At 39.2% G+C, this 26,631-nt stretch overlaps 2 protein-coding genes across 5 annotated transcripts in view; one reads left to right on the forward strand and one right to left on the reverse strand.

The window, feature by feature from the left end:
• The window catches only part of LOC134665797 (dual specificity protein phosphatase Mpk3), a 30,821-nt gene extending 14,395 nt beyond the window's left edge, over positions 1 to 16,426 (reverse strand). Inside the window, exons 1-2 of one of the 2 annotated variants that reach the window (XM_063522780.1) lie at positions 15,707 to 16,426; positions 4,953 to 5,043 (exon numbers count right to left, since the gene is read on the reverse strand). In XM_063522780.1, coding sequence (XP_063378850.1) covers positions 4,953 to 5,043; positions 15,707 to 16,073 — 458 coding nt within the window. In that variant the 5' untranslated portion in view covers positions 16,074 to 16,426. The remainder of the gene's footprint in view (positions 1 to 4,952; positions 5,044 to 15,706) is intronic. The other variant, XM_063522781.1, reaches the window with a different exon arrangement.
• An 882-nt stretch (positions 16,427 to 17,308) lies between these two features.
• On the forward strand, positions 17,309 to 26,342 carry LOC134665824 (myb-like protein X). Of its 3 annotated transcripts, XM_063522817.1 has the most exons (8): positions 17,310 to 17,482; positions 18,666 to 18,737; positions 19,629 to 19,759; positions 20,340 to 20,492; positions 21,907 to 22,125; positions 22,257 to 22,676; positions 22,707 to 23,062; positions 23,266 to 26,339. In XM_063522817.1, exons 1-8 carry the CDS (start codon positions 17,426 to 17,428, stop codon positions 26,109 to 26,111), a joined length of 4,254 nt encoding a protein of 1,417 aa, XP_063378887.1. In that variant the 5' UTR covers positions 17,310 to 17,425; the 3' UTR covers positions 26,112 to 26,339. The 3 variants fall into 3 exon arrangements, with proteins under 3 accessions (XP_063378885.1, XP_063378886.1, XP_063378887.1); XM_063522815.1 differs by having other exon boundaries at positions 17,309 to 17,482; positions 22,257 to 23,062; positions 23,266 to 26,342; XM_063522816.1 differs by having other exon boundaries at positions 17,309 to 17,482; positions 19,641 to 19,759; positions 22,257 to 23,062; positions 23,266 to 26,342.
• The last annotated feature ends 289 nt before the right edge of the window (positions 26,343 to 26,631 follow it).

Below are 26,631 nucleotides of genomic sequence, written 5' to 3' on the forward strand. Positions count from 1 at the left end.
ACCTTTTAATACGTCTTTTTTAGGGTTCCGTACCCAAAGGGTAAAACGGGACCCTATTACTTTTTTTTTGTTTTTTTTTTGCATTATGGTACGGAACCCTTCGTGCGCGAGTCCGACTCGCACTTGCCCGGTTTTTTTTCAATTTACGTACATCGATAAACTTTTGATAATCGCTTTTGATTTGAGTTTGTTTTCTATCTCATTTTGTAAGCACTTGTCAGCACGAGTTGATAAGGGTGCCCTATTCGCAACCCGAATATTACAAGGGTCGCGCGGCTCAAAAGGTTACCCGCGCGGGCTGGAGGCCGCGCCAAGGTCTCGCGTACGAGCTTTGTGTCCTTTGTCGGCGATCAAATGGTAAACGAAGTTACATTCCTCGAGGACTGGTGTTGTTAGGAGACAGCGCGGAACTCCCACGTAGGCTTCGCGTGCGGATGTGTTTCGTGTACTAAAATAGATGTTTCCTTCACCATCAATACACAACGCACCGATATAGAGTCTGACAGCGCGAAACCGCGCGATGCGCGACGGAGCGGCCCGCGTAGGCGTCATTACATTTAGACCATAAAATATTCCAATGTTGCTACCTATTTATACCTAGTTCGTAAATGTTATCGCCAGAGGAGCCGGCAGCCCGTGGGCGGAACAAAACGGAAAGCTCCAATTAGGTTCAACATCAACATAAAGGAGATTCGCGCAGATTCCGCTTCTAATCAGATTTACGGTTCAGTTAGCGGGTACAAAAACGATGATTTTATTATAAATACGAAGGTATCCGTATTTGTAACTTAGGTTAAGAGAATTGTTCTAAAAGTACTCTAGAATTTTGCTCTAAATTTAAGTAGGCACTTATCACCACAATTCCAAGAACTCAAAATCAGTTTTAGCAAACGAAATAACGAAAACGAAAAAATGGTCCATACAAATAAAACACAATTATTTTAATAATTGTAACATGTAACTGCAGTGTTGTACGAGAAGCATTTTAACCAAAACAAATGTTGTCCATTGTTACAGTTGGTCATTTTTAAGAGTTGTATAAGTAGTATTAGAGTCGAACCAAAAAAAATCTGCAGCGGGTTTGATAGCCCACGCAGTGCAAATGTCATTTATACGTCATAGTTTCATAGAAGTTTGACGTTTAAAATAACACTTTCAGTGCGTGGGCTATCTAATCCGCTGCAGACCGCAGCCGCTGTATTCTTGGTCTGACTCTAGTATAGTTAGGTGAGGATGAGGGTACATTACTACTTACTACACATTGCATTGGTAAATATCTATTGCCAGTGCACCGCAATAGGCCGCGGAGCCGGGAGTGCTGTCGGGCTTGTTGGTCAGGGCAGTTGGTGCGCGCGCGCGGTGCGGTGAGCGTACGTATGTATACAGGCGTACCCACGGTGGGGCAAGGTGACCCTGGTCTCTGACCATAAGCTAAGAATTTCTGTTTCAACCGTACCCTGTTACAATGTACCCAGCCTCCCCTACTTCTGCCCCACCCCTTAAAAATGCTGCGTACGCCCATGCGTATGTACATATATGTACACGTCCAAACATCATGTTCAAACACTGTGCACAGAGCGTGCAACGACAAGCACATCTTCATTCCCTTTCTATACGTTTTCGTCAAAAAAGAGGCCTCAAAATAATATTTACATTACTTTTACTCGTAGAAATAAACAACATGGAGAATCATTCGAAGAAATGCTTTCATTTATATATTTTTTGTATCTGTCAAAATTTAATTTAAATCGCAACCTTCCGTTTCGAATTGGATAAAGTAATAAATAGCTCTTCAATAATGGCAACGTACAGAAAAATCTACCGCGTTATTATTGCTAGGTGTTAGTATTCTGAAGAATACGATACCGATACGGTATTCCTCGAGGCCAAGAAGTCCATAGTGCTATTTGGTGTGGTGATGTAAATTAGCATGTTAAAATGTTAGTTAAATCGCGCCCGCGGGCTCGGCCAACTTAGGCTGCGTTCGTTGCATGAATGAATGAAGCCGCTCTCCATTGAGAGCGTGCGTAACACTAGGTTTCACCGCGAATGCAATGCACTACAAGTACTCCAACTTACAAGGCAGCCTACTACAATCGCTCGGGCCGCGTCGATCGCGCCTAACTCACGAATCTTAACGTTCCACGACTTTCAAAAGACCGTTTCTTGCTTTGACTTGTGTTGAAAGTTTCAGCTCTCTGTGCACGAAGTAAGGTCGATATTGAAATACACACGATGAGATGGATACGCGGTTTCTACGGTTCGATCATTATGATGAATGGGTCCATTAGCCGCCTCGGGTGTCTGCAATGCGTCAACTCGGCCATCTCGCTTCGATATCGCCGTGTGATCGTCGTCTTTGTAAAAGGTCAAAGATTAAATTCTTTCTCAATTTTCTAATCTACCTTCAATTGCGTACGATAGTAACTAGTAGCCGATCGTCTACCATTACAAGAATGATAGCTGTAAATATTTAATTAATATTCTTTTTTTATCTTATCTTTTTTTATCGTAAATGTTGTCCATCCATTGCAGTGCAGTATTGTAGCGTTAGAGGCACGTAGACGTACTCAACTCCAGCTGATATCATTAAAGTTAACTACAGTAATTTGCACCTTAATTGATCATTTCTCTATTGTTTTTAAGCAATTCCTTTAATTGAACTATGTTGCACGTAATTGCTTCAAAATGTTCGATGTCTGCTCATTACTCTCGCAATATGTCGAAACACTTTGTTTATTAGCCGTTACGATAGTGTCCGTGAAGTAAAGAAAACGTACCGATATCTCAGGCCCAATCGATGTCCTAATTTGGCAAGACGGAAGGTCTTTGATAATTCGATACAAAGCGAACCATTGAAACATTTCCAACTGAATAAACACCACCGTCTAGCGCACAGTCACGGAATGATGAATGGAATAGTAGAACGGAATATTTGACATTGAAGTGTTTTCAATGAATCTCGGCATCGAGTCGATGTTTGCTAAAGGATATGAGTGTTCAATGCAAATAAAATTGCTAAGTGCTACGCTAAGTGGCGGGTATGAGTAAGTGCGCAAGCGTCATCTAAACGGTTTTTGCGTGGCTCGTATGCGGCGCACACACACGATATAGGTTCAATTATATACCATCTTCTATGTACCTGGGAGATACTCCTTATCTTCCGACATCAGATCATATAAGAGTAGTAAAGTAATTTTTACCTAATTAGTCGCCGTGTAAATTACACTGTACTACGTTATTTACTGCATTGAGAATGCAAGTAATTAAAGACGTCCTTTATCTCATGTAGAAAACACAGTTCTATTGTTTTCTCTAATCGCTAAGCTAGTTACATATCGAAAATAAAACTAAATATATTTTAACATTAACATGCAACTAATTAATAGACGTAATTTTACAATAAAATTACAATCACAGTTCCACTAGTTCCGATAGTGCACAATGCATAACCAAAATGAAAATTTAAAAAAGAGAACCTGATTTGCGGTCATGGATAGTCCGACAATTAGCGACTCAGGTGACCAGGTGGTATATCTATCCGGCAGAGCACACAGCCGAACGCCGCACGTAGAATCTCTATATAATGCTTTTATTTCCCATAGAAATCTAATAATTCAACAATTCCAACAATCCTAAATTGAGGGGAATTTTCATAGGGGGAGGTGCCGGATTACCGAGCGCCTGTATTTAATTTCCATTATTCCAGGCAGAAACGTAATCGCAGAGCTGCTGGACCACCCCAGGAGTCAAGACACGTCTGTGATCGATGCGGCAAGTTAGAAGTGCCGATCGGCCATTGGTCTAGTCATCGCAGTCGATGTAGACTACCTCCTCAAAATAATTTCTTCAGTCGCTGCAACTATCATCTGCAAAGATGCTGTGGCCAATGATGATGATGTATTTAATTTCCATTATATAAAACATGAATTACGTATCATTTACGCAATTGACTTTTACCTCCTAGTGGGACAGGTTTGTCGATCACGTTGCACCTACATTGTCTCCGCCGTGTAGGTTTTTGTACTTGGTGTACACAGCGGTATATGTGGTGTGATGTAGGTGTGAAAAACCTACGACTTTTTCCAATCTACAATCATCGAGTAACAGTTTTCTTGATTACGACACGCATATGTAATACCTAACCGAAATTATGGCGCTTTCGTAGGACTGGTTACCCTTCAGTCAACATAACAGAACCAACTCCCACAGTGTCAAACGACTTCTCTTTAGAAATATTTATGTTTTCTAGTTAAATAGCGGATGTGCGCTATCGAGGAAACCGCCATTATTTGCATATTATTCGCTTTTATTAATTGACTTAATGGTCTCGTCCGTCGCTATAAAAAAGCACCGCATTAGAAACTGTGGTGTGGAGTGTAACCGTTTCCCATGGAATACGATTACAGAGCTCCTCAACGAGGTCTTATTAAGAAAGCCAGTCGTACCGGAATCGGCGGGCCGTCGGCTTTTTCCGCCGATTCTCGGCGATCAAGGAAAACATCTCGTGCGCCGAGATCGGATTCCCACGCGTGCGCGATTTTCCTAGATCATGTAATTATCGCGGCGTGTTTCAAACGAGCGGTTCTAGAAATGAGTTGATACTGATTTAATTGCCGGTATAAGGTTTTGAACTTCTTAGATAGAGTATAATTGACTCCATGATATCCAGGTTGGATTATCCTACATACAAAATGACTGCTCAGTCAAATATTCACTTATTGGATTGTTCTCATCTTGTAGTTTCTAATTAGTTGGTTTTCTTTTACGTCTGCTTGAAAAATCCGAAGAAATAGGATAAGACAACAGCAGCTACTTATGTGGTTGGAACCATCAGCAATACAAAAATATCTTATACATTTCAAACTGCTCTGCCAGCAAAGTCATGACAGATATTTTAGAATCTAGATATGATTGCAGGTGATTATAGTGTGTGTGTGTAGTGTACTGACCTCAGCCCCATGAGCGGCAGGTGCGGCACATGCTGGGCGCCCGCCTCGCTGCACCACTCCGGATAGGCGCGGTGGAACTCCGGGAAGTCACCTGCGAACAACATACACACCATTACAATGCGCTATTGTACGAGTGTATATATATCGCACCATATACAACACAAAAACGTATTAACTCAATAATAGGAAGGGCGACGACGACAAGTTAACGATCTGATATCATCATGACGCATTCCCATTGCGTGTTGATGACCACTCGTGCACCTTTTTACACATTATTAATATAGAGAAACACTGAGTCTTTCTTAGAGGTATATGGCTAGGGTGTTTCTGAAACACCGCTTTGTATTAGCACTATAAGCTATAACCTTTTTCTGAAGTATAAGAAGGTTGTTGAAGTATAGCTGAATGAGTCTTGGGATCACTCATTATGTCAAAAAATACCATCGATGAAAAAAATGCTTTACCAGGTGGACGAAGCGTCATGCCGCGAAGACTGTCGCTATGTAATTTAAGAATGTGCTACCGCTCAATTGTCGTTTTAGTGTTCCGCTGTTGGACATGGCAATTAATCAGAATAATATTTATCATTTTAGTTAAATTGTTATTTCTTTAGGTCGAGTGGGCGAGATATACAAGGATGAGATATTATTACTTTGACGAAGTAAAGAAAAACGCGATGGTCATGATTTATTAATTAAGTTGAAAGAACGCGCGATCGATATTATATTGCTCCCTGTTACAAAAAAAAGTGGCCAAGTGGGAGTCGGACTCGCGCATGAAGGGTTCCGTAGCAGCAAGTAACATAATAAAATTGCGGTTTACGATTTATGACGTATTAAAAAAACTACTTACTAGATCTCGTTCAAAACAATTTTCGGTGGAAGTTTGCATGGTAATATACATCATATATTTTTTTTAGTTTTATCATTCTCTTATTTTAGATGTTACAGGGGGGGGGGGGACACATTTTACCACTTTGGAAGTGTCTCTCGCGCAAACTATTCAGTTTAGAAAATAATGATATTAGAAACCTCAATATCATTCTTGAAGACCTATCCATAGATACCCCACACGTATGGGCTTGATGCAAAAAAAAATTGAGTTTCAGTTCTAGTATGGGGAACCCCCAAAATTTATTGGTTTTTTTTCTATTTTTGTGTGAAAATCTTAATGCGGTTCACAGAATACATCTATTTACCAAGTTTCAACAGTATAGTTCTTATAGTTTCGGAAAAAAGTGGCTGTGACATACGGACGGACCGACAGACAGACATGACGAATCTATAAGGGTTCCGTTTTTTGCCATTTGGATACGGAACCCTAAAAACACGCTCTTGTTATTAGAAAGTTCATATTATTACTTATAACATTTTCAGTGAGAATTTTCGTGGAAATAACATCAATTTCTCAACGGAACGAAGACTACGAATGAAAAATACGAATGAAATGGGTTTCGGGTAAATTAATTTTGAGCGCGATTCACATGAAAAGGTGGGCGAAATGTTTTAGCTTTTTGCTATAATTCTAAGTGTAACGTAATGTAACCCAGCGTCGCAATGAACATGAAAAGGAGCAACCGTTAATTTTATTATTCTCTGAAGCGGAAGCCACCGTGGAATATACAGAGCAGTAGATGTAAGTACACTGCTAGTTGTGAATGGCGTAAATTAAACCCCAAGGTGACTTGAAAAACTAAAACGTATTATGTTCAACCATGATGACGTTACCGCGTAGGCTATATCAATGGAAATTTCAATGTACTCTCGTTTAACATACACATAACAATGCTGTCCATTCAGTAGAGCGTAGAGCAAATCTAATGCTATACCGCAGAGCCTAATAATCGCATATGTTGTGTAATGATTGCGAAATATGACCATTGTACACTGAGCCGTAGCAGTAGTCTAGCTGTGCTAGCAATCGGCGCTCGCTCGTGGATCAGTCGTTATTCAAGACTTGTTTCATTCATTCTTTTTGTTTCATTGACGTTTCGCCATTCATTACGATACGATCGGCAAGCGCTACCATTTCCAATATGCATAGCAATCGATTTAGCGAATCGCTAGTATTATGGCTTGGCTATGCTTAGATAGTCAAGTCCTAACTACAGGCCAGTTCATAAAGCATACAAACTAGCCAATTAGGTCCTATACAAGTAGTTGGCTAATAAAGAATGTTAGCTACGCAATAATAATTACTCCGGGTTGAGCTGTTGATTCCAGGCGAATGTACCGATCGTGTGAGCGCTAAAACAATGAATCTGTGCTGTGACAGAGATAGCTGTAGGTGTTAAAAAAGGTTGACGTCTTACAATTACGTATGAACTCCTGACGTAGGCGCTAGGCTTGAGAAAGCTTGTAGTTCACTTTGCACACCGAATCAAGCGATTATCGACCGCTGCTGCGATCATTGCTGCAACGTTTAATGCTTATTGATTGTGGGCAAGAGTCAAGACCATTAGCCGATTAGCATTACTACGAATAATGTTCGCGCGTCAATTATTTATTTATTATTTTTATTTAACATTTTAAGTCAGGCAACAAGGCCCATATTACAAATACCTAACAGACTAACATATATATGTATATGAATTTTAAAAAACTTAAAAAAAACTAAACACTATTTAGGCGACAAAACGGCGTGGCTCCCTTGAGTCTTTGAATTATGTCTAATGGGACATGGTTATAGTGTGTAGTATTTAAGAGTCAACGTCTGTGAAATAATACGTATTACGTACCTATGCTAGAATTAGAAACCATGGAATTCACTCAGTTTTTACTTTTCGAGAAAATATTATCATTCTTCTTCCCGTTCTGCCCCTTGTGACAAAAGAAAAAGGTATCCTATGGCATAAATGAAGAGTATGAAGAAACACAGAGGTACGGTCTTGGAGAGCCGGGCTAAATTACTGAACAAAGGGTCCAGGCGGGCCGTCTGCCGTCCAGCCGTGGCTTCCCCGCGTTTCCTGCCCACTCCCGGCATTGTGATGCTAATGCCGCCCCCGTTGCGTCCGTCGCTGTCACACGCTACCCGCACAATGCACCGCGCTCGTTTTGCAGTGGCTGACATTAACTCCTAGTGTAAAGCCAGCTGGACTGATCTATTTTCCATCATAAAGGTTTTGTAGAGCAAAAATATACCTAAGGATAGATATACAAAAACAGGGATGTTTTTATATCTATCCTTAGGTATATTTTTTAAGGGCATTTATTTGTGGGATGAAATATTTGTGCCTGATTTATAGGTGTTTTTTTTCAAGCTCTCAGGTAATATGTGGTTTAGTCGATTTATATTTAAGAATATCCTCTGGTATTTCGGTTAGGTTGGTTTAGTTTATTGTCATGTTGTTTTTCATATTGGTGAGCATTAAAGAATATTTGTATTTTATTGTATTTCTATACATACATTTAGCGCCTCGTGCACCATGCCACTAACCCGGGTTAACCGGTTAAATCTAGAGTTACCATGGTTACCAGTACAATTTGACACTGAGTTAACGGTTTAACCGCTTAACTTCGGGTTAGTGGGATGGTGCAAGTGGCAATTAGTGTTTTCTTCAGAATTCTAGCGAGGTTTCTTTCGAAAAAGATTTCGTATAAGAACGAAAGAAGGAAATACTTTACGAAAGGGTTGACGGCTGTATTCTAATCTAAGTATGATGATTAGTAATAACTTATTCATGCAACTGTAGTTGCGAGCTGTCACCCTTATTTTCACATAATAATAGAGGTCACTGAAAAATAGCAATCATGTGAGTGGATAACATATTGGCACATAAAGCCAGTTTCGTAATACCTACTTTTTTTGTGTCGTCTCGTGGAAATACGACTTTACATATACGGGCAATTTATTGCTATCGTGGGTCGAGGCAATTTTGGCAGTTTACAACGAAACTTTTTTATATAGCGGGTGTCTAATTCTGGCCCACTCTCTGCAACCGTCGAGTTCCTTTCGTCCCTACATTTCCCGGCACCAATTTACCACGGTTGGCCATCCATCCCCTGTCACGTACAGTGAAAAAGGCTCCTGACAAATGGAGGTTGCAGAGTTTCTAACTAAGTATAAAGGTTTTCGCCCACTCTCTGTGTTCTTAGTGACCTTTCGTATTTTTATTGTTAATAATATTGCACGGTTGGTAGATCAATATTTTTTACTGGTACATAAATAATAACCTATAATATATTTGCGTGTTACGAAGTAGTATTAAAATACAGAAAAAAGGTAGGTAATAAAAGCTTTATTATAATAAAAAAAAAATCTGACAAGTAATAAGAATGTGTTTTTTGTTAATTAAATAAATTACGAGTATATACCTAAACAAAATCTACGGTTTTAATTAATGAAAGGTGCTGAACCCCCCTTGCCGATGCCGTCTTTCTACCGCTGGCTTGCCGTGTTGGGAATTCCTGCATTAACTAATTTATTTTACACTCTGTTTTCATCTCTATTACTATTAATTAGACTTAAAATGCCGAATAATGGGCCATTGTCGAGTCTAGTTCTGGGGCATTTACATTATCATTGTCTTGGAATCTGGCCTTACATTAGAATTTGGGCTCTGCAGTCAGTAGCCCTAGGATCCTCGTGAGACATGGCGCAGGAGGGTTGCATGATGATGGAGGGGTGCGAGACGGGGGCCGCGCGGGGAGGGGGAGGGCAGGCGGCGCGCGGCATCGATCCGATGACTCATCTCGCCCATTCATTCGCCGCTCTCAATGAAACACCCGCCCCCCGCGCCGGCCCCGCGTTCGCCTTTTACAAGGACTCTCATTTTTGCCCAGGTCGCGTAGACAGAATCCTTCACCCTAAAAAGGTGTTACACCTACATAACATATATTTTGAACGTTTTACGTTTCAGCCTACATTGCGGACGCGAGCATGCGCCACCCAACCGCGGCCCTGACCATACGCATCAGAAATGCCATTTAGTGTGTAGACTAATTTTCACGACAAAAAAAAAGAATATTCGTACAGGTTGTACTGTAGCGGCAAATAATCTATTTACCATATTTTTTCAGATACATTTGCAAGAAGTATTTTAAATTAATTTCTCAAAATCGGCTCCAGCGATTACGATGCAGATTAGTTTGCCCGAGATTTCGCGGTAGCCAGAAAAATCGATCCATCTAGGTTTTATTCTTGGTTAAGTAAGATTCGATTTTGAGTGTTTTTAAAATAAGAAATACAATAAATGCCTGCAATAGGAGTAGGAGTGTGATAGATTTTTTGCCGCTACTGTAGGTTAGAACTATAAGTGGCAAATCTGTCCTGGAATGCCCACAAAAGGTGTCAGTAGAGACGAGCGTGAGGGTTGTTAGTGCGAGTTAGGAACAAAGCGATAATGTGGAGTAGGCGTGGGGTGGCGAGGCGCGCGGCGCGGCGGGGCGCGGGCTCAGGTGGAGGCCTTGGCCCGCGGCCGCGTCCTTCCCGCGCGTTTATCAACAACCTTGCCGAACCTCCCTCTTAAATTCTCTTTTCTCAAAAATGGACGGCAAAGTCGACTTTGCCGTCTAAAAAATAGGTCGCGAAGCGCATAGTTTATGGTCAGTCAAAAATTAAAAAGTTAAAAACATTGCAGTCTCGATTTTGGGACTGCAATGTTGCATACAAATTCCATTATTTGTAGAGTTCCAAACTTTTTAAAAGTTGAAATGGCCATATCAAATGAAGGCACAGGCCCATTAAACAGCCAAACAGATGATTAGTACCGCGACTATTTAGGTGTCTCAAATAGGTTGGCGCATTTTCGGCAGAAAAATACACTTCAATTTTTTTATTAAAAAAATAAAAAGGCGGCAAGGGCTTTTTTCTGTGAAAATATATACGTAAGAACGTTGCTTTTGTAAAATATTTCTATAATATTTATATGTCTTGCACCATTTTTGAGAAAAGCACTATATATGACTCGGCTGGAAGGCCACTTGCTGGCTTCGGATTCAATTAAACGGACTCCCAAGGTCGTCCGTTTAAAACGAATCCTCAGCCTGCAAGTAGCTACTTCCGAGCCTCGACAATAATGTACTATTGCTGGCCCGGACTTAAATCATTCTTGGCCCGATTCGAACTTTAAGATACCTCAAATATTACGTCTAGATACGTTATGGATTAGATAGCCATGTCAGTGTCAAAGTGACGTTTTTGTTTGTATCAAAAGATATAGTAATATACCGCGCTATAACATACGACGGGTTAAGGTCTCTTAAGATGACTTGCTATAAGATATCGTAATATACCAAAATATGTATATTATAGCTTCGTGTGTGGACTCTGTCAAATATTACGTAAAATATATCGTAAGATGCCTTGCTCTAAAATATCTTTTGGTATGTATATTATCGCTTCGTCTGTGACGGGCTTAAAGCGAACATTAAATATTTAACGAATATCCTTAATTAGTCCTCGCAGGTTCTATTTACGGCATCGCAATTCGCGCAGAGTCCAGGCACACAGCAAATGAACAGGGGCTGACTCAATGAAGAATGACGTCGGTTGATGGGTCAATTGTATCGACTTATCTCGCCTACATTTATTAAAAAACACTTAGCGTGAGCGCTCCCAATTGTCATTTATGTATGATTGTATGTGTCAGTTAAATACTGTATACACACAAAGATTATTAAAAGCTGGAGCGGGTCCTATGAGCAGACATATCTGAACTATTGCAGTAATATCCGCATTCTGCTAAAACAGAGCTCTAGGCAAAAACGATCAAACGGCCGTTATAAATAAATGAGGTAATAGTGTACGGATGGCCAGGTTCCGGGAACACTACATTCGCAGAACGAATTGACGTCAGTGGAAACTGTGTAAGAATGGAATCCATCAAATGGGAGTTTTGGTATATACAATAAAGCAAGGGCATTTGCTCAATATGTTGTATAAACAGTCGGAATAAATGTCGGGAGGGAAAGGAATCAGAATACGGAATGAGTAGATAATTTTAAAATACAAACAATGTATTTTATGCGGTGGGGTGATATCTGTTTCAGTTGGATAAGGAGTACCTAATCACAATGTTTGAGTTTATCTAACGTACACGTACATAATAGCACATTGCTGGTTTGTGTCGATTTAAATGATATCAGTTGCAGTGTTGTCAAAACAAAAGATATGCCTCACTTATCAGTATCAGACATGTTGCGCGCACAAAACGCGATGAAAATCATATACTTACCTACTACCCATGAGGCATACTGAATCGGAACCACCGTAGCGGAACGAGATATATCAGAATACAATGCGTAGCATCCTAACTAGCCGACCCAAGTACCTACCTGTTGTACCGGCGTTTGGACATTACATCAGCAAGCAAAAACTATCAATGCCAGTGCTACGCCTTCGCATAGATAATTACCAATAGGCAGGCGCGGTTAAGCTCCATTCAGATAGCGAGAGCCGGCTTACTAAAAGCATAGGTACGACCTTTGTACAAAATGCCGAATAGGATAGTTATGGTTTTTGTGAGAAGTTAGTAAACAGTGAATTCAATTGTCTTCATTAAAAACCATTAGATAGTGTTATCCCCATCTCCGACAACGGGTATGAAAATGACGTTCGGTGTATAGCATCCTCAATTGCCCGCAGCAGCAATGAGTCCAATTCGAACTTCGAGAGCCAGACGCAAGATATGGCTTCCTTATCCCATTTCGCTTTCCTCAGTTATATTAGCGACCAGATGCTAACGATTTCCTCTGCCAGACCACTGGAGTCGCAAAGAGTTTACATTCAACTACATCCTGTTGTTCGGCCGCAAGCGCACGTGCTATTATGTATATATTTTACGATCGACCATCGCCCGCCATAAGTGGAATTGGCCAGTTCAGTTGATTAATGAATGAGATGAACTCGATGCGGTGCCCCGCTGTCGCGTCGGAGAGCTGTTGGGGTTTTTAAATAAAATTGCACGCGTGCATATATATGGGGCCGTTGGATTCAATGAAATTGACAGGACGTGAGTGAAACAGGAACCTATCAATAAAATGGTAGCGCTCTTCCGTCGGACGTGGGTCGAGGCGATGCGTTTCCGGCCCCCTTCTTTGATCATCCCGTTTGTGTTAGTTAAACGGTTTTTCTCCATAGGATCTTTGATCATTCTCGGGGTTTTATCGGATTACATATTGTGGGGGGGATTTATTAAAGCTGCTTATTCTTTCTTAGCATTGGATAACGTTCGCATTGAAGCAAATACATGTAAAGCTCAGGATATGTAAAGTATTGTTCATTGTACAAGTCCGGTTGCCTACTTCTTTAACAAAACATTATTGAAATAGATAGTACCAACCTATTTTTCTTTCGGAGCCCGAACTATCGTACATACTACCTTTGTAGTTACATTACATACCTGCCCCAGTGCCCCTTTCTTATTAAGTAGCTAAATAGGTAATTAGGCATGTATATCAGATCCAAATAAAAAAGAAAGATGAATGTCAACTGAATATAATAAGATTGAAGGAATGCAAATTATCTTTACTCTGTTAGTGTACTGTACACAATAGGTACCTACGCATACACGTGAGAAGTAAGGAGCTCGCTAGTGTGCGTGAGGCGATGATCATAATCTATCGTCTCGCATTGAGGAGCACAATAAGTAGTGGACTTCCTCTCCCACGTCTGGTGGCGGCCGCCCGCGACCTCCGGGCCCGGCGGCATGCTATTACATTTAGAGACGTTTCTTATAAACGCGGTTAAGAACATACTATTTCTTGGATGTTGTTGCTTGTCCTAGTGCACCCCGGAGGTGCATAGGGCCTCCACAAGATCCTTCCACGCCTTTCTATCTTGAGCAACCTTCTTCTTTTTTATTTATTTCTTGGATAGGGCAGTGTAAAAAGAGTTAATTTTTGATACTTTTATTGCTTGTCACGTTTGCAGTTAGATACCTAGATCAAGTGCATAGTGGTAAAACTCACAGCCAAAGGTTTATTGATTTTCAGAATGTCTCCATTTTTGAGACTGTTCCACATAATCTTATATGAGGACCAGACACTATTTTGTAAGAATCACATTGTATTTCCAATAACAAATCCTTGCTTTTAATATGTTATGTTATGACAACACTATTTGACAATGTAGTGACTGGAATAAAATGTAACAAGTAATTTTTGGTGATAGTTTCTGATCCGTAATAATCTAATAATAATAAGTAAGTTTTATGTTGATAAAATTTATTATAGGTACAATGTCTTTCTTGTATACAATAGCTTTATTTTCCTTAAAAATGGTTAAGCAGATTCATCGCTAAAGGTAATTCTTATAATAATGTTAAAATATTCAATATTGTAAAAACATTAGGGTTTGCAGATTTCATTTATCTTTATTTTTTTATACTTTGGCAAGTGTTGGAAGAAGTACTGGTGGCCTAGCAGTAAGAGCATGCGACTTTCAATTCGGAGGTCGCGGGTTCAAATCTCGGCTTGTACCAATTATGTATGAAATATCACTTGATATTTCATCATCATATCAGCCAGAGGACGTCCACTGCTGGACATAGGCCTCCCCCAAAGAGTGCCACAATGACCGGTCTTGCGCCAACCGCATCCAGCGGACTCCCGCGACCTTCACCAGGTCATCAGTCCACCTTGTGGGGGCTCCACCTTGTACGGTCCGGTACTTGATATTTACCAGTTGCTTTCCGGTTAAGGAAAACATCGTGAGAAAACCGAACTAATCCCAATAAGGTCTAGTTTACCCTCTGTATTGGAAGGTCAGATGGCAGTCGCATTCGTAAAAACTAGCGCCTACGCCAATTCTCAGGATTAGTTGCCAAGCGTACCCCAGGCTCCCATGGGCCGTGGCAGAATGCCGGGATAACGCGAGGAAGATGATGATATGATGACTTAGGCAAGTGTTGCATCAACGCATGGTGGACTATATTGCTATTTAAATACTAAGTACTACTTAACAAGACTACTAAGTAAGACTTGGTACCTGAATTATTGCAGAAATTGCCTACACAAGTACTACACGACTACACTACATATTGCAATAAATTAATAAATAAATGACTGTATAAATAACGCTCTGCAATAGATACAATATTCCATGCCTGACAACTTTAAGGATACTTATTAGAATGAATGGGTATACCTGAATATGTATAACAGTTCACATATTTTCCTGTGCTGTTTTTATTTAATTAATGCTTTAGAAAGTTAAGATTTAGGTTGAGTGGTTGAGAATGCTTTAAGGCAGTTGGTTTTTAAACCATGTTACTTTGCAATATACTTGAATATTGACCTATGAATGTAGATTTGTTTATGGTTTTGTATCTATACACTTGATGAGTAATAGCTCAGTAATAGTGATCAATGAGTGCCTTTCTACGGTAAACACATTTATGGTATATTTTAATAATGACACTCAAGAGGAACTCTCAAAAAGGTAAATGTATGTTATTTTTATAACAGAATAAGTAGGAAAACCACAGTATTCAATGAATTCTGAATTTTATACCTATCATAATATTAAATTTATTCATATAATAGTATGATAATATATTATTTATACATAAATTATAATATTAACCACCATCCTATTTTATTCTTAAGCTTATTTAAAAAATGCAAGTGGAAATGAACTGCAAGTTTTTTTTTTAAACCGGACCACTGTTGAAACTAATTGGTAATCCCTGGTATAAAGGACTAAAATTGTAATTGAGCCACTAAGGCAGTTAGCACTAAAAGGCATACTGAATCCATGGCATGGGAGCATATAAATCAAGACGAGGTTTTTTGGTATGACATGAGTGTTACCTTGCAAGCAGACGACCTGTACGCCGTCCTGCTTGAGGCGGCGCAGCAGGATGCCGTACACCGTGTCAGGGTCCCGCGGCGCACCGTCCCCGTACAGCACGAACGTGCCTCGCGCGCGGCACGCCACGATGCGCGCCTTCAGCTCCTTGCACTGCACCGTCGACGCCAGCTCGATCTTGCCCGCAGCCAGCCTCCTCAGCATGATGCTCGGGATGGAGAAGTTTACCGCCGACCGGATGTGCGACACCGCGTACTCGTTTGAGCCCCGGCAGTCAATTAGCACCGTGTCTCTCTCATCCGACCGCAGCTTCGCGAGCAGCCATTCCTTCGACACCGTCTCACACTCGCATTCCGAGTCCGTAGGCATCTTGCAGCCGAAATCCTTTCTTCTGTTTACACGGGCCCGCTGCGACTCGAACGCTTGTTGCACTATTGCATGGAAACCATGCAAACTAAAGATATACACACGGTCATAACTGTCAACACTGGTTTCACGATTAATCTATTTATTACAAACATGTATTTAACTGAGCGAGAATCCATCTAAATTTAAAAACACACTTGAAATATGAAGGTCTGCTTCGCTATCAACGCGACGCGCGATCCCTGCGATGCGCATCAGCGAAAAGCACGAATGAAAGCGAAATGACAAAAAAACGAGATGGGCACCAAATGAATGAGTGATTGATTCTCTAGAGGCGTACCCAAACGAATGAATGAAATCGTTAAAATCATGAGTTGCCAGTATAAAAAAAGTAAGTCGAAAAAACACAAATTCGCTTTCTATCAAATGTCTCGAATTCTTTAAAAAGAAAAGAAACTTCACTTATAAGTTATAGAATAATAGTGAGTTTATATTATAGTATAGAAAATGTCGTAGACCTCCAAGAGACCTTTGTTTTCCGAGGGCCTGCCGTGAATTACGTTTGGTGTGTTGCCTCTCTCTCGCTCTTGTAAATTCGTACGTAAGTGTGACAGGGAGGCAATGGTTCGCGGTAGACCCTTTGATTGTACGACCAAGGTATCCAAGGAATTATGGAGTGTAGAAGTAATCTCTACCTGCCATACAAGGAATGAAAAGACTGAAATGAACGGTGTATGTGGATGAAAATCATATGGAAATGGAAAGAATTTATCCCACATTTACATTCGCGTGCGAGCCACGAGCTGAGCCGCGAGCCAAACCACGAGACGCGAGTGTAAGCGGTAGGCTCGTCTCGCGGCTCTGCTTGCCTCGTCTGTTGCTCGTCTGGCTCACGTGGTGGAGCGGTTTTTTGGGCACTAGTCAATAGGGCTCGCGCGGGACACGCACTTGCGTTTACACTCGCGTTCAGCTTGTCATTCGGTTATAAACCTTTTACCGTGCCGTTAGTGTTTAAAATAGATTAGTTTGTCGAGCTTACGAGCTCGACGCAAGCCACGAGGCGAGACGCGAGCCGAGCCACGAGCCGCAAATGTAAACTGCCTATGCAGCTCGAGGCGAACACGAGACGAGTCGCGAGCCAAGCCACGAGCCGCGAATGTAAATAAGCTTTAGGAATGGAAGATAAAGAACGAAACGAATAAAGAAACTTCGTTCCGTCCGTTTGCGATGTGTAGCGACATTGACGTTTGCTTTAATAACTATTTTTTATTATTTTAAGCTATTTCTTAGTGATTTATCACTGTCCTTTGTGTAATTTAAGTGCCTTTTAACCAGTGTAGGCAAAGCCTGTAATCATGGATGTTTTATACGACGATTTAGAGAATTACGATGACGTTGAAGCACTGAACAGGGTAAGACCGATACTACATTTTAGCGCCAAATTTTTTTTCTAGGGGAATAGCAGATTTAACCACCTGTCCTACTGATTAGTAAAGTTAGTCCTAACTTTAGGGTGGCCTAAACCACTTTCAGAGATTGCGACAGCATTTATTTACTACCATAATTAATAATATCTAATTTGTAATAGCCAAATGTAACTAATATAAGCAATCCAGAAAACTGCTTAATTAGCAACACTTGAACTGGATGTCGTGACGACACAAATCTAAACTATTTTGTTATAAATCAGGTGATGAGATCTCCCCAGAACTTTATCTCAAAAAGATACCTATTAATATTATATTCATGTTCATTTTGAATTATACATGTTTATAACAAAGTCATGTGCAGGTTTCTGACATTGAGAAGTCCTAGACCCGTATCAATTATAGTATATAACTTAACTTAAGTTGGAGCTCTGGTCATATCACCCTGCTTCATGCTTGGCTTGGACACAGTATAATAAAGAGTACTAACGTACAGTATGGACACTCCGTGCCTCCCGTTGAAAGTGCCGCCCACCCGCTCTCGGTTACCTCACAGTTACCGGCTGGCAAGGACGCGACGATGCGGTGCGCAGAGCGGAGGCCACGTAAAATATTCAAATATTAAAGAAATATTTACAAAACCTATCAGATCACACTGAAAACAACACAATATCTATATGAACAAAAAATCATGTTTTCAACTTACATATTATTTTGGTGGCCTGATTTCCTTACAAAAATTTTGTTACTTCGTTTATACTGATTCAAAATAGGAAACTATTGTATAAATCGAGCTTAGATACCCACCTTACAGCATAATATGATTCTTATTTATTCCTAATTCGTGCAATGAGTTTTGAGTCACTGAGGTCATCGAACTTGACAACAAAATGGCGAGAACCCTCGCACGTCTTATCTCACTCACACAAGCATAGTACGCGTTCACCTACACGAGCTTAGCTGTGCGCTTAGGAACACGTTTGTTTCATACATTTGATCGCCTGTGTCCGGGGTGTGGCTTGGATCTGGGTTGCCTAAGTTAATCTGTTACATCACATTCCAGAGTTTTTGATTTTTTGTTTACAATTATACTAAGTATTACACATACATGAAGCATTCACATTGACTGTAGGTGTTTTAAATGTACTGATAGTATTATGTTTTTCAGCTGAAAACTGAAAATTCGGACCTGAAGCACAAACTAGAATGTTGCACTGTGAACATGCAAAAGTTGCAAAAAGTAAGTTATGTCTGCGAAAGCAAGAGGTGTGCTTGTTGGAAAAAACAAGTGTTAACTTGCAAATTATCAGAATTACATTACATACTACACTAACTAACTATTTTAGTAGTGTGTCTAACAAAAAAAACTTAACATTTATAATAATACAACAGGGCAACTAAACTACAGCAGACAGCTGTAATAATGGGAAAGTCATGTAGGTGACCCTTTAGCAGTACCCCCTCTAGCTGTGACAGGCCTGCAAGTTGCACCATGAATACTGTTTTACTAAAAGTGTACTTTCTATTTACCAACATTGTTACTTTTTACATCTTTTGTTTCTCATATAGGTATACCTATGACAAAATTTTTTTGTAGATCATACAAAACTTGTATTATAATTTATCTAAATTAAGGTAAAACTCAAACCATTAAAAAAAAGTAGTGAACAGCCACAAGGATACAATTTGAAATCATCCTTATTGACAACTCACATGGTAGATTGGAACCTTTAAAATTGAAAATATCACATTTGAAAAGTTAATCTAATATTGAATACATATCTTCCATAAGCATGTGTGGTTAATATAAAAAAAAAATATTTTGCTGTTCTAAAATAAAAAAAAATCTACCAATATTCTAAGCTCAGCATTTTTATTGTATTTTTTTTGTTTCTTTTTTCACTGTGTTCCTCACACATCTAGTGAAACTGCCCAGCTATGCTTAAGTTTTGATTGATGTGTATTGTGTATTTACTATGTTGCCAAATAATGTCACAAATAGCCATTACAAGGATGTTACTTTCAAAAACATGCTAGCTGTTTTACTAACACCATTGCTATAAAATTAAACATTCCATTGATAACCAATGGCATTAGGAAGCCATTGAATGGATGTGCATTGATATTTTAGAGCATTTTGCAGGATTTTGATAAGCTGGAAGCAGAGTTCAAAAGACTAGAGTCAAATTATTCTTCTCTGCTGAAAATTTCAAGAGCTGAGATACAGAGGAAGACTGATATGATCACAAATCTTAATATTGAGTAAGTTTAATTCAATAAAATATTGTTTTATTTTTAATTAATTATAGCAAGCAAGACACAGAACGAGCCACCTCGCTAAGAAATTGCCGCGCGAAACAGCTTGGTATGAGAAGACGTGCTACACCCGAGGCATCTTGGCCATGCATTTGTCTCGAGCGTGGCACGTTTTTACAAACCATTTTGCGTGTTTTCAAGGATTCCAATTAGTATTCGGCATAAATAAAGATTACAATTTTGCTGGTATTATTAGTAGGCACAAAGTATGTACCTACCTACCTAATACACAACAATACAAATAGATAAGAATATTAAGATAAAGACAAATTTTTGTCAAAATTTATTTCATTTTCCCGGCGTTGTCACAGCATTCTGCCACGGCTCATGGGAACCTGGAGTCCGCTTGGCGTAAGCATTAGTCACAGTCAGTTATGTTCTGATGATGGTACTTATTCATAAATCGCAGTTACCTACTTAACCTATACCTCAATTTTTTTGGATGCCTTATATTAAATATGTACCTAATGCGAACATTTTAATGGATTTTACCTTTGTTAATGGTAACTCTACCTTTTGTTTACAGGAAAGACATGTTAGTAATAAGAGCATTTCAACATGGGCCTGCACATAAAGTCCAAGAGCTGATAAGGAATGTGCGTGGAGAAACTGAATCGAAGCGCAAAAAGAAAAACCGGAACAAAGGAGGAGGTCCAAAAGGAAGGGAAGAATTTATAAGGTACATAAAGAATAAAAGAACTAATTAAAATGTTTTGCCATCAGAACGATTTCAGTTTCATAATACAGTGGAACCTGGATAATTGCAATCTCAAGGGACCAGCCAGTTTTTGTCAATTAACCAGGTTTTTCATTTAAGCAGGTCGTGTCAATTAACGAGGTTCAAAAAATAATTGTGTCAATTATAGAGGTTTTCATTAATAGAGGTTGGGTTCTGACAAATTTCTGCAAATGGAGGTGCAAATAACCATTTAAAGTAGATTTACACGCTTAAGTTCTGGGTTTCTGGTCTATATAGTTACTTGCACTTTTAGACTACATTAATTAGTTAATTACCACTTCATTTTCTTATCATTTGGGTTTAAAAAATTCCCTTGAATTGTACAAGAAAGTTTTATTAGAATGTAAAAAGCATACTTTGTTTTTTATTGATCAAAACTATTTCACCTACTTCAGGCTGTGATAGATACACAATAAATAAATTAAATTATGGATGGAGATATAAATAAAATGATCATTGCTATTAAAATATTGTTTCTGCTGTCTACAACTACATACATTATTTCAATTACAGAGGTAATAGATAAGACTCGTTTCAGTAACAGAAGTAAAAACAAGAGAGAAAAGCAAAGAGGAAGAGAGAGAGAGAGAGAGAGATAGCGGATTTTTTTAGCACAGTGTCAATTATAGAGGTCTTAAGTTGCAATATGGTCAATTACAGAGGCAAAATTACGAAAAGCACTAAAATCTAAATTGCAATTATAGAGGTTCCAAAATTTCAACGACACTGTGCTAAAAAAATCCGTTATTTTTGCTCTTGTTTTTACCTCTATTATTGAAACGAGTCTTACTTATTACCTCTGTAATTGAAATAATGTAGTTGTAGACAGCAGAAACAATATTTTAATAGCAATGATCATTTTATTTATATCTCCATCCAGAATTCAATTTATTTATTGGGTATCTATCACAGCCTGTAGTAGGTGAAATAGTTTTTATTAATAAAAAACAAAGTAGGTATGCTTTTTCCATTCTAATAAAACTTTCTTTTACAATTCAAGGGAATTTTTTAAACCCAAATGATAAGAAAATAAAGTGGTAATTAATGTAGTGTAAAAGTGCAAGTATAGACAGAAGCAATATATAGACCAGAAACCCAGAACGTAAGCGTGTAAATCTACTTTAAATGGTTATTTGCACCTCCAAAAAGAAATTTGTCAGAACGCAACCTCTATTAATGAAAACCTCTATAATAGACACAACGATTTTTTGAACCTCGTTAATTGACGCGACCTGCTTAAATGAAAAACCTGGTTAATTGACAAAACATGGCCGGTCCCTTGAGATTGCAATCATCCAGGTTCCACTGTACTTAATTTTATTTCCCTGCTGTTAAATATAATGCTTGTATTTAGGAGAAAAAGTAGCCGCCCACAATCACCCGCAACTAGTTCAAATGCTGCAGAAAATTCATATAAGATGATAGGCAACGAAATAATTGCCGATAGCAACAAATCTAGTAGAATGGATACACAAAAAAATGATCTACAGAAACCACCTACACCTCAAGAGGTGTTCCCAGATAATCGACCTTCATCTCCCGTTGCGGACAAACGGGTCACAGCATTATCTTGGTAAGTATGAAACTAAGTCCTAATTGTTCAGTACCGAACTTGCTCACAAAGCACTCGAGGTTATCAATTGCTTGGCACTGAAAAAGTCAAAAAGTGTGCCGACATAGAATACAAATTTACCGTTTTTTCAGTCCCCGTCTTGGCAAGTTAAGCTCTGATGAAGAATTTGAAGATATGTATTCTGCATTGAAACCTAAAGCATCTAGAGAACCTGAAAGACCCCGCAAAAGGGGTCGAGATGTTTCTCAAGATGGGAAGATGTTGTATAACAGTTCACATGATAGGCCCTTAAACTATCCTGATCCGTATAGAGAACAATCAAACAGACATAGAGCTGGCAGATTTTCTGATACTGAAAGAATTACCAGAGAAAAACAGTATAGTGAACCCGACAGAAATATCAATAGGGGTAAACACCATTATGATAGAAACAGAAATGTGAGTGATTTGCAACACCACAGATTTAGTCCTGAAAGACATCGTCGGGGCGCGAAAGAACTTGGGGATGATCGTTACAGGAATAGGCGGTTGGAAAGCCCACCAAGGGAGAGGCAACGCTTGGAAAGCCCTCCTAGGGAAAGGCAACGCTTGGAAAGCCCTCCTAGGGAGAGATCACGCCTGGGAAGCCCTCCACAAGAAAGACAAGAATTACGCAAAAGGATTCGCGAGCGTCGAAAGTCTTACCACGGGCGGACGGGCAACAACCCAGAGATACACTCGGTCTTACATAACATTCATGGTGAATATGAAGAACCACAAAATAAGAAACCTAGAATTGAACCTTACCCTGTTCCCCAGGAAGAGAAAAGGCCAGGCCATGATAAAGAGCAGTATCATAATGAATCACAGCCTCCGACCGTGGGGAGTCACACATATCCGTCGCCAGATTTTTCACACACGGAAGAATCTTCTAACGAACCCGCAACAGCCCAAACTGGTAAGTAAGATAACACAGTTATACATTTCACCATAAATTTTTTAGGGTTCCGTACCTCAAAAGGAAAAAACCGGAAGCCTTATAGGATCACTCGTGCGTCTGTCTGTCCGTCCGTCCGTCACAGCCTGTTTGCTCCGAAACTACTGGGTCTTTTTCTGGAAATTTTTCGATAATAAATCTAATACAAACTGTTTTTGTTTTAGAAACCAGAAGTAGGACTTCATCTATCTGTGAGGATCCCAGATTAAGCAGTGACAGATATGTTAAGTGCTCGGAAGGCAACAAGCACATATCACAGTCTGCCAATGCTAATAAAATACATTTGCAACCCGTTGACACATCCCTTTGGAACTTTGAAGAAGTCCAGGTGCCAAAAGCTTTAAGATTGAAACCTTTAGAAATCAGCGAAGAACATGTTGATAAAATGGATATAGATAAGCCTTTATCTTCATTATCCATGGAATCCGGTGAAATACGTTCTGACACTGAAACAGCTTTGGATATTTATGATTTCCAAGAATTTAATAAACAAATCGGTAATAGTGTTCCTTGTATAAATGAAAGTCAAAAAACTGAAATTAAGCCTCAGAAAGAAAAATCGCCCATTGATAATAGTATGCTTGGAGACATTGGAAAAAGAAGTGATGTATTAATTAAGGGAACAAAAACTACAAGACTCGTAGTAGCAAAGACGGAAAAGGCGAACAATCATAGAGCAGCTGAGTCTATGGTATCAACTTCTAAAGATAGTCATAAAGTTAATACAACAATGCACTGTGACAACATTAAATTACCAAGCGTACTGCACAAGCTGATTCACTCTATGAATGAAGAACGACTTGAAGGAGATAATTCTGTCAAGAACACTAAGGGAGAAAAGGATCCTAAACGAATAGCCGCATCCAGCATATCTAAGTCTGAAAAGTCAAAAGCAAAAACTAAAGATGAAAGAGAAAATCAAAGTGAGTCAAACTTAAAGACTGATAATAACAAGGCAGATAAACTTGAAAAAGGATCGGAAAAAGAGCCTAAACGAATCGGTGCATACAGGATACCAAATAAGTCTGACAAGCCAGGTTCAAAAACTAGAGATGACAGTGAAAATCAAAACAAGTCAGACTTAGAGACTGACAACAACAAGACAGATAAACTTAGAAAAGGATCAGAAAACGAACCTAAACTAATTGCTGCATACAGGATACCAAATAAGTCTGACAAGTCAGGTCCAAAGACTAGAGAAAACAGAGAAAATCAAAACGAGTCAGACTTAAAGGCTGTCAAACACAAGACAGATAAATTTGGGAAAAAATCAGAAAAAGAACCTAAACGAATTGCTGCATACAGGATACCTAAAAAGTCTGAAAAGTCAGGTCCAAAAACACACACAGGTCACAGAGAAAATCAAAACGAGTCAGACTTAGAGACTGACAACATCAAGACAGATAAACCTGAAAAACGTTCGAAAAAAGAACCCAAAAGAATTGCTGAGTTGGAGTTGTCAGGTAAGAAAGAAAATGAAAGTTTAAGAAATACCGATAAAATGCTACACAAAAATGTACCTGAAGTGAAAACAGATAATCTTGAAAAAATTACCGAAAAAGGTACAGAGAAGGAGATCAAACGCATCACAGAGTCGAATGTATCCGATAGAAACGAGAAATCAAGTTTAAAAACCAATGAAATAGAACATAAAAATGTGTCTGATATGAAGGTCAAAGAAAAACCTGTAAAAGAAACTGTAAATACTGTAACAGTATTTCGCGAATTTGAGCATAGAGTTTACTCCAGGCATATTGTCGAAGGCGATTTAGAGCTAAGCGATGAAAGTAATGATGAAGCACAACTTAAATTAGAAGATAAAATTGAGGAGAAAAAGAAAATAACTTCCAAAAGCAAGTCTTATCGAGAGACATCCAAAGATAAGAGTGGAAATTCGGAAACAACTAGAAAAACTAGATCTGTGAAAGATACGGAGAAAGAAAGAAATTCCATGAACAAATTTAGTGAATTGTTTGGTGACAGCAGTAGTTTAATAACGCCAGAGGACCTGAACCTTGCCACTCGCACGGCGCACGGGCTGCCGGCCGACTGCTGCCCGCCCGCCACCGAGGAGGCGCAAGATGCTATCATTGAACCTGAAAATCCACTCAAAGCACAAACGACTGAAATGTACTCTAAAGACTTTAAAGAAAGTTTAGCAAAGTCTACTGTTGCTGAAGATAAATTAAAAATCAAAGAATTCAAAGATAAAACTCGTACAAAACATAAACAAAATAAGGATGACTACGTGGAACAGGTCGGTGACGTAAAGGCACAAGTAGTTACTATTACTGAAAGTTGTTCAGTGTCAGAAGGAAATCTTATGTCAAATACAAGTAATTATACAAACCACAAGGAAGTTTCAAAACTGAATGAAAAAGTTAAGGAGTGCTCAAAAAGTAATAAAAGACCTAAAACCAAAGGTGAAAAGAAATTGTCAGTTAGTGAACACACGGAAGAGATAAATACCAATAACATTTATATCTCGGAGCCAAATCCAAACAATTCGCCAACTATGAGCGATAAAGAGAATTCCAGCAGTAATGGTAACTCGGAAAGAAATATCAGTAACGAAATGGCAAGAACGTTTGAGAATCCAATAGTCTCTAGTAAAATATCGTCGACCAGTGCCAGTGAGACTAATAAGGAAAGGCCACAATTAAATGACTCTACAGAAGAAACCAACTGTAGTACTGGTGTCCAAGATGTTCCAAACCTGGCTCCAGTAGTAGAAGAACCGGGGTTAGTGACAACGGTTGTGATATCAACGGGTGTTCAACCTTTAGATTCAAACTCGGCGCAATATGTTACGCCATTCAGTGGTCTGGCCTCATCTACTCCTAAGGATTTATCTGCTATAAATACTTCGTCCGAAATGGAGTCAAATGTCAGCCACTCGGCGCAGGTAAGTGTGACGATATCAAGAGAAGATTCAGGCTCTCAGACTGAAGATGTACCTGATATGAGAATAACTTGTTACAGAAGACGAAGAAGAGTGCTAAAGAGATAATTTGTTGGGATTAAGTTTGTAAATATGGGGTCATCCATTAATTACGTCACACCAATTTCTAGGTTTTTTGACTCCTCCCCCCCTTGTCACACTTGGTCACATTTGGCAAACCCCTCCCCCCCTAGTGTGACGTCACATTTTTTCTACGAAATCGCCAAATCGAATTAAGTACCTAAATATTATTAATATACTTGGTCAAGCAGATCTTGTCAGTAGAAAAAGGCGGCAAATTTGAAAAATGTAGGCGCGAAGGGATATCGTTCTATAGACAATTTGAATTTCGCGCCTTTTTCTACTGACAAGATCTGCTTGACCAAGTATATTTTATCAAAATATTTTTGACGATATAAATATTAGTAATTTTATAACCCAAAGCTGCTTAGGAAAGAAAATTAAACGATTAAAAACTATTTTCGTTTTAAAAACTTGTTATTTAAATGTACAGCAAACTAAATAATTAAAATAAATTTTCGGTTACTGATGAAGTTAAAGTGACGTCACAAAGTTTGTGTCTCCCCCC

Source organism: Cydia fagiglandana, chromosome 7 (genome assembly GCF_963556715.1).
Source record: "Cydia fagiglandana chromosome 7, ilCydFagi1.1, whole genome shotgun sequence".
NCBI lineage: Eukaryota > Metazoa > Arthropoda > Insecta > Lepidoptera > Tortricidae > Cydia > Cydia fagiglandana.